Source organism: Bufo bufo, chromosome 3 (assembly GCF_905171765.1).
Source record: "Bufo bufo chromosome 3, aBufBuf1.1, whole genome shotgun sequence".
NCBI lineage: Eukaryota > Metazoa > Chordata > Amphibia > Anura > Bufonidae > Bufo > Bufo bufo.
In genome coordinates, this window is record NC_053391.1 from 118,975,043 (window position 1) to 118,989,040 (window position 13,998).

The following is a 13,998-nucleotide window of genomic DNA, read 5'->3' on the forward strand; positions in this document are numbered from 1 at the left end:
ATACCTTTCTGTAGTAATTTGCTGGAATATTTATGGAACCCCAGAGATTTCCTATCCAAATTACCTTGCACATACTACACTACTGGAAAGTAAAATAACAAACAATGCAGCTAAGCTGAGACTGCTAGTGGTGCTTGGTCAATACAGTAATACCACAACCAAGGTGGTGCACTCTTTATTTTGGGTTCTGCAGCAGGGTGTATGTTGAAACACATTAATACTGGGTGTCCTCCCCCCTTGCTGCCATACAGGTATGGTAATGATCATACAGATGCTGTATATTCTACTATGGTATGTCATTCCAAGCCCTTTCAACCTGGACCTGAAGTTCAGCCAAGGTGGTTGTTAGCTGCTGTGCATTGGAGATCCATCGGCCCATACAGTTCCAGACATTCTTAATGGGGAAGAGATCTGGCGCTTGTGTTGGCCAGGGGAGATGCTGGTTACCCTGAAGAGCATGTTGTGTAGTGCGTACAGTGTGTCGGTGGGCGCTATCATGTGGCAACCCCATGTCGACTAACTGAGTCAAAAAAGGCAGTAGGACTAGTTCTACAATATCCTGGACATACTGAAGGCTGGTCAATGTTCCCTACATGAATACCAGATGGGAATGGCCGTGGTAGCTAATAGCACCCCTCGCCATGACACTTGGTGTTGGTTCTGTGTGTCTCCGCACTATGCATGATAGCATAGGGTGCTCTCCAGCCATCCTGCAAACTCTAATGCGGCCACCAATGCCACACAACTGTGTTCAGTGATTAAAACAGGTTCTGCCTTGATACTAATGATGGCTGAAGTACTCAAAATAAAGGGTGCACCACCTTGGTAGTGTGATCATTGACCAAGCATCACTAGCAGTTTATACTTTGTCAATTGTATCATCTCAGTCACATTCAGTTGACCTATTTTACTTTACTTTCTGTCAGTGTATATTTGGCTTGGGCCTTACCGCTTGGGCAGTCATCTGGTGTTCACATTCTGCATTGGTACAGTATCTATAAGCCAACCATTTGCTAAAACTCCCCACCCATCTGCTAATGATTGAAAGTCTTCTCCTTAATTTTCTCCCTAGAAGAGAACTATCAGTCATCAGCAGATGGGTGGAGAGAGCAGGAGATTATGAATAACTGTCACTTTTCAAGGCCTGGGTTGCAATGATTGTGATGCTGGTTCTTGGCAACCACTTACTTTTAGCTCATGAGTGACACACCGCTGATATCAGCGTGTCTGAACCTATTTTATAATGTTCCAAGGCTTGCAAATGGTTAAAAAAACAACAACTATCTGCTGCCTCAACCAGTGATTGGCTGAGTGGGATTCTCTACCGTTTCCTGCTGTGTTGAAAACAGGAACAGGAAGTGGGGCGCAGGGGGAACTCAGGCACCATCGGAGAACCAGCAGCGGGTGGGGGACCGGCAAGGTGAGTATAAGATCACTGGCTGAGGTGAAGCATCATTTATTTTTTAACCATTTGCAGACCATGGAACAACATGCTACTTGTGCTGGAATACCCCTTTAAAGAACCATTTTGTTTGCTGAACACTAGTGAACAAAGAAAGAGCCTAGAGCCAGCAGATCTGTCAGCACAGAACTGGCAGAATATTTAGCAAATTCCTCAAAAGAAGGGAACATTTGTTTCTATGATACATCTAATACATCCCTGATACCAGCGCTCACCCTTCTATACTCCATAAATACATTTGTGTGACTCATACTCTTGCCTCATTCGACTTGTGAAGAATGTTTTCTTAATGGTATTTGCTTTTCAAAAAAAGGCAAATTTCAGCATAGGTCAGAACATATGGCTTGTGAAGTTAGCGTGCCGCGGCAGCTGCTGGATCGGTGAAGATGGAGCTATTTGTTTCTGCTTTATGTGAAATCATATTTTTAGCTTTGAACATTATTTATAGATGTAAACGAAGGTTCCCAGTCATTTCAATTACTTCAGAAAAATTTAGACTGAGTAAAAAACGACATAGCCCATGATTCAAATGAACAGCAGGAAATAGGCAATTTATTTGACTTCATAAAAGTTTTTTTTTTTAACTAAAATTAACTAGTAGGTAGTATGAGCTGTGTATAGAGGACAGGCATCTCTATCAGCAATGGAACAACCTCTCCTGGTGCCCAAGGCAGGGGTTTGAATATGTGGTAGCTGTTTGAAGTAGAAAGCAGGAAAAAATACAACCTTAGCCACCGGAAAAAGAAAGAAGGTGTCCGGCGCCACGCACCCCTAAATGTATAATATTATACATTATACATTTAGGGGTGCGTGGCGCCGGACACCTTCTTTCTTTTTCCGGTGGCTAAGGTTGTATTTTTTCCTGCTTTCTATTTCACTAAATGTGATAGTGCCTATACTTCACACCAACCTACCCTGGCAGCCTGCACGATCCCCCTCTCTCCTACATCCTTTGCCTAATCCTCCATAACACAAATAAATATATTGAATACCTTTATTCCTTCTATTTCTCTATTTCTGGCGCCCTTCCGTGCCCTTCATTCATGATCCTCTTACTGATAAACTTTCAGAAGAGGTAATCTGTTTGACCGACACACTCTTATTTGTTTTTATTTTTTCTCATCTGTACTACAGCTGTTTGAAGGACAGATATAAACCAGCAAACCCAGTAACATTCAAATCTGGCTCTGCAGGCCATGCATTTTATGTTTGTGTGTATGATGTCAATAATATGTACAACTGGGTCATACACTATAATCAGGCATTGAAACACATAATCAGATTGGCCGTAGAAATTAAAAATGTATAGGTGCCCCCTCCACCGGTAGCACCATAGAAGACTGTCTGTTTTGCCTACCCTTTGTGTGGTTACATTATGGAATGCCTAGCTACAAGAAGTAGGAAAGACTAAGGCTCCATTCACATATCCGTAATAATTGCGGAACGGGTGCGGACCCATTTATTCTCTATGGGGACTGAATGGTTGCAGAGAGCACACTATGTGCTCTCCGCATCCGCATTTCAGGAGCGCGCCGCCGATTTTCCGGTCCGCGGCTCCCGAAAAAAATAGAACATGTTCTATTCTTGTCCGCAATTGCGGACAAGATTAGGCATTTTCTATTATGGTGACGGCGATGTGCGGTCCGCAAAATGCGGAACGCACATTGCCGGTGTCCGTGTTTTGCGGATCCGTGGACAGAGGAAATACTGCAGCATGCTGCGGTATTATCTCCGTCCAAAATTCCAGATCAGTTGCATTAATTTACATTGAAATGTATTAGTGCAATGTCGTATCTGTCCTTCCGGTCTGCGCATGCGCAGACCTTTAAAAATGTGTGGGGGGGGGGGGGGGAATAGAAACGGATGCGTTTGTCCGTATGACAAACTGAGAGACGGATCCGTTCTTGCAATGCATTTGTGAGATGGATCCGGATCCCTCTACAAATGCTGTCCGTTTGCTTGCAGTTTGCTTGCATGCAGTTGGCGACGGAACTGCATGCCGGATCACTCTGCCGCAAGTGTGAAAGTATCCTAAATCTGCCCACTATCACCTGGAGAGTTCTTATTTTGCTAAATTTTGAACCAATTTTCCTGAGGTACTCTACCCCTTTGTTCTTTTTATGGGTGGGGCTCCCAGTGGTTGGACCCAGGCTGATCAGCTAATAACGGCATACCCTAAAGTGATGCAGTGACCTGCTAATATGGAAGAAGATGCTGAAGAGGAGGAAAGGGATCGCTGGCAGCTCTGCAGAGCAGGGTTACCAACAATCCAGAAATTTATGGACAGTCCGTAAAAATAGACAACTTTTTTCCCGTGTCCGTGGAAAAAAAATAGATGTGTCCGTGATTTTATGAGACTAACGGTACTTACCATAATTTCACAGCTCACAGTAAATGCTGGTAATGAGTTCCTATCAGTATATTGAGCTTTAGACCTGTATTACTATAATCTTTATCATTCCTTATGGTTTTCCAATTTGTCCGTAAAAAATGCAGGCTGCCTGTGATTTGGGGATAAGTTGTCCAGAAAAAAAGAAAAAATTCTGTTTGGCAACCCTGCTGCAGAGAGAACATGCAGATGGGCTGGATGTAGAATACTCTTTCGAGATCGGACTGACTCCTTCGTTACGTAAAGTACACCATGGAAGAAGCCATTTAAATGCAAAAAAAAAGAGCGGAATCGGGGGGAACACTAAAGCTTGTGGCAGTTCTTGCTTTTTATAGGGGTTAGGGTCACCTCCCCGGGTCACTGCCCCCGGCCACCTCCCTTCCCCCCGATGCACTGATGCCACCATTTGCATTAAGAAATGCAAGAATGTTTTCTTGGAAAAGGAACAACTGAATTGTAACAAGACCGGCATTGTTCTAATCAGCAGGGTGAACCCCACCATGCCTGGTTTGATAGGGTTGACCCTGCTGACAATTGAGGCTGTCACATTCATTTTTACTCCATGAGAGTGAATGGAAATTCAGAGCTCTTTCATAACCATGGATAGCTCCACAATGCCCCAAAAATGCAAAAACAAGCATGTTTTATATTTTCTACAGATTTCAATGAGATGTACAGTATCCCCGCAGTGCATAAAATTCCAGCAAAACAGCATATTGACCACAAAAAACGGACGTTAAACGGAAGTCTATAATGAATTATAAGGATGGAGACTGACTATTGCATTCAGCGCAGCTCAATTTTCAATTTACATAGAACCCAAGCCCATGAAATACATTACCGCATAAAAAATGACTATACTAACCCCAATCTATTAGGCATAATGTAAATACCAAAGTGCTGCAATATCCTGACAGTAACTCCGTGTATGATAAACTAGTGTATTATTCTAAGTAGTTTTGGCTTCTATGGACCATTGATCATCTGCAAAATGTTGACATTTTTTCTTATTTTATGTAGCTGCCTGCCTAACTGTTCTAGAGGACTGCTGTAAGTCCACTGGCTATAGGCAGCTCTCAGCCCGAGCACAGCAGCAGCTAGAATTTGGTTTTATAGATATAACGCTCTTGCATCTTTTTTAATCTTTATAACATTGGTCTCATCTATGTACCAACATCACAACTCGACCTCATTGCCACAGGCCATCACTCATGTCATGAGATGATTATCACACAAGTGACAGATGTCTGAGAATCCAAATATTATAACTAAAAAACATAGACAGTAATAGTATACTGTACGTGGAGTTCTAAATATATGTTTAAATAAAAAGAGCGGAATCGGGGGGAACACTAAAGCTTGTGGCAGTTCTTGCTTTTTATAGGGGTTAGGGTCACCCCCCCGGGTCACCGCCCCCGGCCGCCTCCCTTCCCCCCGATGCACTGATGCCACCATTTGCATTAAGAAATGCAAGAATGTTTTCTTGGAAAAGGAACAACTGAATTTCAACAAGACCGGCATTGTTCTAATCAGCAGGGTGAACCCCACCATGCCTGGTTTGATAGGGTTGACCCTGCTGACAATTGAGGCTGCCACGTTCATTTTTACTCCACTGTTTCCCAAACAGTGGCTCTTAAGCAGGGCCGGCGCTACCATAAGGCAGACCAAGCGGCTGCCTTAAGGCGCACCCTGGGGGAGGGTGGAAAAATGAACCCTCTTTTTTTTTTTTCTTAAATCACTTACTTGTGAGTTGCGCCGCAGCACTGCCGCCCGCCCCAACCTGCGTGCGCCGTGTGGCCCCGGCCCTCACTCACAGAGCGGCACGGGCCCGGCAGCACGGTCACAGGGTCAGGCCAGGGGGGGTGACTGGCAAGTGGCGCGGCGGGCGGCAGCAGGGACTGGAGCTGACTGTGTCAGTGAGTCTGACTCACACACATCCAGATTGCCGTAACAGCAGGACAGGTGGGCAGGTGATCACTGATGAGCGCACTAGCGCCAGAGTGTACGGCATAAATGGAGGGGGGGGGATGGTGACCGTGACATTATGGGAGGGGGGACAATGTCTGTAGTCTGTGACATGGGGATGGGGCCAGGGCCGATGATGTACCATGGGGGGACTGAAATGTGACACAATAGGGGGTAATGATGTGATCATGATGTGACACAAAGGGGGTCATGTGACATGGATGGAGGGGGAGAAATGTGACATGGAGGGTTGATGTGACATAGGTGATTTGACGTGGAGGGGAAAAATGTGACATTGAGGCCTTGAGGGGGAGAAATGTGACATGGAGGGGGAGAAATCTGACATGGGGGGAGAAATCTGACATGGGGATGATGTGACAAAGGGGATTATGTAAAAAGGAGGGGGATAAATGTGACATGGAGGGGGGAAATGGACATGGAGGGAGAAATGGACATGGAGGGGGAGAAATGTGACATGGAGGGGGAGAAATGTGACATGGAGGGGGAGAAATCTGACATGGAGGGGGAGAAATGTGACATGGGGGAGAAATGTGACATGGGGGTGATGTGACAGAGGGGATTATGTAGAAAAGGAGGGGGAGAAATGTGACATGGAGGGGGGGAAATGTGACATGGAGGGGGAGAATTGTGACATGGAGGGCTGATGTGACATAGGGGGGTGATTTGACATGGAGGGGGAGAAATGTGACATGACAATTTTGTTTTAGCCACTACTTGCATTCTCCATGTAGTAACAATTCTATTATTCCTACTCGAAGGTTATGAATAAATTGGCAGGAGCTTGCAGTGAAGGTCCTTCTGGGTGTTCCCAGTTAGGGAGTGTCCCTGCACAGGTTGACTTCATCCAATCAGTGCTGCCAGTTTCAGACTGTGCAGGGACACATACCCAGTTGGTAACACCCACATGGACCATTATTGCACACTGCTGGCAATTCATTCATAAACCTCTAGTGGGAATAACAGATAAGTGGCACAACATAGTTATAAGAATAGATGCTCCCGAATAGTTATTACAAGGGTAATGCAAGCAGTTACTATAACAGATATAGTGGGAGAGGTGACAGCTCCTCTTTACCAATTTTTTTCCCCAAGATATTTTAATTGATGACTTATCCTCTTTTTCACTTCAATGGGGCTGAGCTGCACCTAGGGACTGTGACCAATGAACCAAGCACAACTGCTATACAATGTACGGCACTGTGCCTGGTAAGCTGAGAGAAGGCAGCGGCGCTACTGCAAGTGCCGCTGCCTTATCAAACAACTTATAGGAGGGGTCCCAGGTGTCGGACCTTAACCGATCAGATACTGATGAACCTTGAAATATCTCAGAAAACCCCTTTAATCATTGTCTAAAATACCAAAATTCACAAGCAAGAAAAGACTGGGTACCTTGGGGCTAATACTAATATATTTAGAACTCCATAGACAGTCTGTGAAAGTGCAGCTGAGGGAATAGCACTGGTTGGTTTTGTATTTGGTCAGGTCTATGTAAACTTTTCAATCCTTCTTAATGGGGTGTCCGGGCTTCTACTATTGATGACCAATCCACAGGATAGATCATCAATATCAGATCGGCGGGGGACCGACCGCCGGCACCCCCATGGATCAGCTGTATGAGGAGATGGCGCGCACAGTGCACACGTGCCGTCCCCCTTCTCTTCCTCTCCGCTGTTGCTTTCTATGCCATAGACAGCAGCGGTGAGCAGGAAGAGAGAAGGGAGATGGCACATCCACACTGCGTGCGCCATCTCCTCAGACAGCTGATCCGTGGGGGGTGCCGGGTGTCGGACCCCTACCGATCTGATATTGATGACCTATACTTTGCTTAGCCCGGAAAACCGCTTTAACAGGTTGTCACATTTCCATACATACTACATATTAGTCAGTCTAATTACATACACCAAGAGCTGGCCGCTTGCAAGGACTGGAGTCTTGGCGAGTGTAAGCTCCATGGATCCTGTGCCTCTGTACAAGCTCATCAGCAGAGGGATCGGTCCAGTAATGGTCGGCGGTTTTTAGCTTTGTGTATTCAAATGCACAAGGACCCACTGTAAAGCAAAGAAAGAAGAAAATCACATCTGCAGCTCACTGCTTTAGGGAAATTACATTAGTTTAGCTGTATTTCTCTATTTCAGATGCAGGCAGGTACTGCAGCAGGCAGTGGAAATGCCACGCTAATGTCAAATGATCATTTATGCATTTTAAATGATGGCTATATGCTTAATGACATTCCGTCAACCTTCGGATAATGCAGCCTGGGGAGGAACATTAGCTGTGTATGTACTTCCTGCTTGTAGATCTGCTCCGCAATGTCATACAAGCAAGCGAGAGAAGAAAAGCGGAGAGCAAATGTATGTATTTTATGTGCAGTCCTCCTACAGACTGACCCAAGAGGGGGCGCTATCAGTGCCAAAAATGACCCAATTATTTACAGCCTTTCTCTTCACAGATGACAAAGCTATACGTATATTATATGTATCGCAATATATATTATTTTTATTATTTAAAGGGACATTGCAAATTAAAGACAAAACATTTCCTTTCTGCAGCAGCCAACACATATGATGCAATCTCCTTTATAGATAAGTAGCTCATTATCAGTTTACTGCTGCTGTGAGGGGAAGATGATATCTGCAAGTTAATCATTATTCATAGTAGATGTAGAATTATTGACAGGTCTATTGTTGCCTTGAAAGGCCTAAAATAAAGAGGCCCACAAAACGGCACCTATCGGTATAATGTGTTCTGTTCTAAGTCACTCATCCCCTTTCCCTCTCTGGTTGCAGTGACTGGTCGGACTGAGAAAGTCAAACGCAGCTGTCCACAATGCTAAAAGACCAAATAACGAAGGAAGTTAAAGACATCTTTGGGGACACTTTTTCTTTATTATTGCATTCTACTTTTGGAACCAAAAAAATTTAATTTAGCCTTTATTAAACATTTTCAGCCGGTTTCCTTGTACAGCTGCCTGTTTCTGTGTATTTGCTGACTATTGCGCTCTTTTTACGTTGAGTCTCATCAGAAAGCTGCTCTGACGGCTCATGTGTAGCCCTTCTCCTTGAACTCCTGACAACTCACAAACACTCATTTAAGCCCTATTCTTATGAAACTCATACACTTCGTGCAGAATTATTAGGCAAATGAGTATTTTGACCACATCATCCTCTTTATGCATGTTGTCTTACTCCAAGCTGTATAGGCTCGAAAGCCTACTACCAATTAAGCATATTAGGTGATGTGCATCTCTGTAATGAGAAGGGGTGTGGTCTAATGACATCAACACCCTATATTAGGTGTGCATAATTATTAGGCAACTTCCTTTCCTTTGGCAAAATGGGTCAAAAGAAGGACTTGACAGGCTCAGAAAAGTCAAAAATAGTGAGATATCTTGCAGAGGGATGCAGCACTCTTAAAATTGCAAAGCTTCTGAAGCATGATCATCGAACAATCAAGCGTTTCATTCAAAATAGTCAACAGGGTCGCAAGAAGCGTGTGGAAAAACCAAGGCGCAAAATAACTGCCCATGAACTGAGAAAAGTCAAGCGTGCAGCTGCCAAGATGCCACTTGCCACCAGTTTGGCCATATTTCAGAGCTGCAACATCACTGGAGTGCCCAAAAGCACAAGGTGTGCAATACTCAGAGACATGGCCAAGGTAAGAAAGGCTGAAAGACGACCACCACTGAACAAGACACACAAGCTGAAACGTCAAGACTGGGCCAAGAAATATCTCAAGACAGATTTTTCTAAGGTTTTATGGACTGATGAAATGAGAGTGAGTCTTGATGGGCCAGATGGATGGGCCCGTGGCTGGATTGGTAAAGGGCAGAGAGCTCCAGTCCGACTCAGACGCCAGCAAGGTGGAGGTGGAGTACTGGTTTGGGCTGGTATCATCAAAGATGAGCTTGTGGGGCCTTTTCGGGTTGAGGATGGAGTCAAGCTCAACTCCCAGTCCTACTGCCAGTTTCTGGAAGACACCTTCTTGAAGCAGTGGTACAGGAAGAAGTCTGCATCCTTCAAGAAAAACATGATTTTCATGCAGGACAATGCTCCATCACACGCGTCCAAGTACTCCACAGCGTGGCTGGCAAGAAAGGGTATAAAAGAAGAAAATCTAATGACATGGCCTCCTTGTTCACCTGATCTGAACCCCATTGAGAACCTGTGGTCCATCATCAAATGTGAGATTTACAAGGAGGGAAAACAGTACACCTCTCTGAACAGTGTCTGGGAGGCTGTGGTTGCTGCTGCACGCAATGTTGATGGTGAACAGATCAAAACACTGACAGAATCCATGGATGGCAGGCTTTTGAGTGTCCTTGCAAAGAAAGGTGGCTATATTGGTCACTGATTTGTTTTTGTTTTGTTTTTGAATGTCAGAAATGTATATTTGTGAATGTTGAGATGTTATATTGGTTTCACTGGTAAAAATAAATAATTGAAATGGGCATATATTTGTTTTTTGTTAAGTTGCCTAATAATTATGCACAGTAATAGTCACCTGCACACACAGATATCCCCCTAAAATAGCTAAAACTAAAAACAAACTAAAAACTACTTCCAAAAATATTCAGCTTTGATATTAATGAGTTTTTTGGGTTCATTGAGAACATGGTTGTTGTTCAATAATAAAATTAATCCTCAAAAATACAACTTGCCTAATAATTCTGCACTCCCTGTATACATTGAGCTATAACTTCCACCCAACCAATCATCCAAACATTTTTAATGCTCACATGCATCTAAAATAAGTCTTAATCTGAAATGTAATTTGAGTTAAAAATATACTACAGTGTGTCCGGACGGTTACAGATTACAAACACACCCCGTGGGTAGTCTGGTATGGCTGGAAAAGTGCAACTAGATATCAGACGTGGTATAGAGCACGTCAAACGCTGGATACTGTCATAGCACTCTTATTTTAAGAAGGACTAATAAAATGTATTTTTTATTTACTGATATGAGCACTTTTTTTTTTTTTATCATTATAGGGGTTGTCCAACACCCCTGACGATCAGCTGCTCTTTCTAAGAGGCACCCTAAGGCCTCATGCACACGACCAAGCCGTTTTTTGCGGTCCGCAAACCGCGGATCCGCAAAAAATGGAAGCCGCCCATGTGCCTTCCGCAAATTTGCGGAACGGAACGGGCGGCCCATTGTAGAAATGCCTATTCTTGTCCACAAAACGGACAAGAATAGGACAGGTTATATTTTTTTTGCGGGGCCACGGAACGGTGCAACGGATGGGTCCAAAAAAAATACGGCTCGGATGCAGACCACAAAAACGGTCATGTGCATGAGGCCTAACTAGGATTGTGAACTGGTGCTCTGTGGTAGGAAGAATTCCTTAACTTCTAACTGAAATAACCATGGAACTCAGGAATATACAGTATGTATAACTTAGCATTTTTTTACTTATCCATCCAGCAATTTCACAAAATGCAGCCAGCATTTCGGTCTAATCCCTGGATCCCGCCAATATAACTTCCTCCAGCAGAGAGATCCAGGGATTAGACTGGAAAGCTGGCCGCGTTTAGTTAAATTGCTGGATGGATAAGTAAAGAAACGCTAAGTTATACATATATTCCTGAGTGCTGTGGTTCTTCTTAGGCCTGTGACATCACGTTCATAAGTCAGGTGGTCTAGGCCTGGGGTGCAATACCAAGCACAGCCCCTATACCATGTACAGCGATTTGCTTGGTAATCTACAGGTATAAGGAGAGGACAATGCTCACTGGAGCACCGAGGCTTCTTCAAACAGCTGATCGGCAGTGGTATTGGGAGTTGGACCCTCACCGATAAGATATTGATGACCTATCCTGAGGATAGGCCATCAATATTAAAATCCCAGAAACTCCTTTAATGATTCTTAATACAAAACCTTTATAATAAACCGCTTCCAATATGGAGCTTCATAACCTTTAATTATTCTCATTCATGCCTTTTAAAGTAAGCATTAGCAGTAAGTATTGCTATACCACATTCTTGGTTTCATAGCCTCACCTAGAAGAACTGCCAGGATTGGACCACAAACGGGATCGGACATTAGAGCTTCTTTTTCATAATATTTACTGTGGAGAGGAAGATGATGAACATTATTACTAACAGTAGATTATTGCTTCACAATTCTATCGAATATGTATGTGCTTGACCAATAGAGAAAGATGAGCCATACATGACATGAGGTTATAAGAAAGAAAGTGAAAATCTCTTAAAAATCTCTTTCAACAAAGTTATATTTAATGGGGTTGTCCCGGATTAGAAAAAAGGGTCTTATTTTGATTCCAGGAAAAGCTCCTCTCTTGTTCCTGGGCAGTGTCTGGTAGTGCAGTTGATACCCATTCATGTGAATAGGGCTTGCCTGCAACACCAATCACCTCCAGTGGACAACACTGATTCCAAAGAAAAAAAATAATTTATTTATTTTTTTAAATCCTGGACAACCCTTATTTTTATTAAAACTAGTCATCTCACCATTTTCTAAGGATGACACCTTACAGCATATCAGGCGTGATGAATATATACACTTTATAGAGCTGCTGAATCAAAATGTATAAGCACCTATTTCTCTTATATTAGCTAGGCAACATGATACATCACTTCCTCCTGACTACTACTCTCAACAGAGCTTAGTGGTCACATGATTGGCACGTCCACTTGAAACTCTGATGCTGATGTGTGGCAGATGTACCAGTGGATCCGCACAAGGATTAACCTCGTTCCAGGCTTTTCTGTGTGAAATTCATGCAAAGACTGAACACACTCATTCTTCTTGTGGATGATTTTTCCCTGCAGTCCAGCAAGGATCCATTTACTGTATACCCAATTCGCTTGCGCTGGATGTGGATTTTATATATATGATATTAGGGTACGGTTTGACTTGACGGTGCAGCTGCAAAATCGCGTGGCCAGCCACACCGCCAGGCCATAGCCTAAATCCTCATTAAATCCTGAATGTATGAACAGGGCCTACAGTTGGCCATACATCTGAGATAATGCAGCAAATCAGTCAGCCATGGGATTTTTTGTACAAACGATCCCACCAACTAAACTGGCCGAGCAGGGAGTAATTTTTTAAATAAAAACTGACTCCCTAGTACTTGAGCACAATGGCAAGCGGTCGGCTGAATTTAGCTGATCATGCCATCAACATGCAGTTTCAGGCGATGAACGGATAAAGTTTTCCAGCATGGCGGATTACATTTTCGGCAAAGAAGAGTCTGCCATCGGCCATCGTTTTCGCTAGTCTTTGAACGACAGTCGGAAGGAATGGTCAAAATACACCATTTCGGACAACTTTAATCTTACGTGTATGATCTTAGTTTCCGCCACCCGGACCCCATTGCCTATAATGGGGTCGAGCAAAGTTCTGGCTAGCCGGCAAATACTGGAATCGGCCAGGCAAAAACTGCTGCACGCAACGGTTTTTGTCTGGCTAATTCCTGGCATTCTATGCTGGGACAGCCTGTCGGAGATGACAGCTGCAGGTGTGAAACTGGCCTAAAACTACTGCAATGGTGGAGTGAATTCAGAAACATTTGTTTTTGTGTCAAAATGTGCTTCATATAGATAACAGCCAAAAGTTGTCACAGTGTACAAACCGTGCTGCTGTAATCGTAATTCAGTCAATATATTCATTCGTGACTGAACTGTTTCCATTTAAGGGTACTTTCACACTTGCATTGTTGGATTCCGGCAGGCAGTTCCGGCGATCTGTATGCAAACGGATACCATTTGTAGACGGATCCAGATGCCGGTCCGTCTCACAAATGCATTGCAATACCGGATGCATCTCTCCTGTTGTCATCCGGAAAAACGGATCTGGTATTTATCTTTTTCACATTTTTAAAGGTCTGCGCATGCGCAGACCGCAAAACCAGATCCGTTTTTCCGGAACACTTGGGGCCAGATCCGGCATTAATGCATTTCAATGGAAAATAATGCCGGCATTCCGGCAAGTGTTCTGGAATTTTGGACGGAGAAAATACCCCAGCATGCTGTGGTATTTTCTCCGTCCAAAAAACGTACAGTGACAGAACTGAAGACATCCTGATGCATCCTGAACGGATTACTCTCCATTCAGAGTGCATTAGGATAAAACTGATCAGTTCTTTTCCGGTATTGAGCTCCTAGGACGGAACTCTATGCCGGAAAAGTTTAAC

General features: G+C 43.8%; 1 protein-coding gene across 2 annotated transcripts in view; it reads right to left on the reverse strand.

Moving 5' to 3' along the window:
- The window catches only part of SGSM2 (small G protein signaling modulator 2), a 385,744-nt gene that overhangs the window by 80,663 nt on the left and 291,083 nt on the right, over positions 1 to 13,998 (reverse strand). For both annotated transcript variants that reach the window (XM_040423501.1, XM_040423503.1), the window contains exons 5-6: positions 11,840 to 11,907; positions 7,737 to 7,885 (exon numbers count right to left, since the gene is read on the reverse strand). In XM_040423501.1, coding sequence (XP_040279435.1) covers positions 7,737 to 7,885; positions 11,840 to 11,907 — 217 coding nt within the window. The remainder of the gene's footprint in view (positions 1 to 7,736; positions 7,886 to 11,839; positions 11,908 to 13,998) is intronic.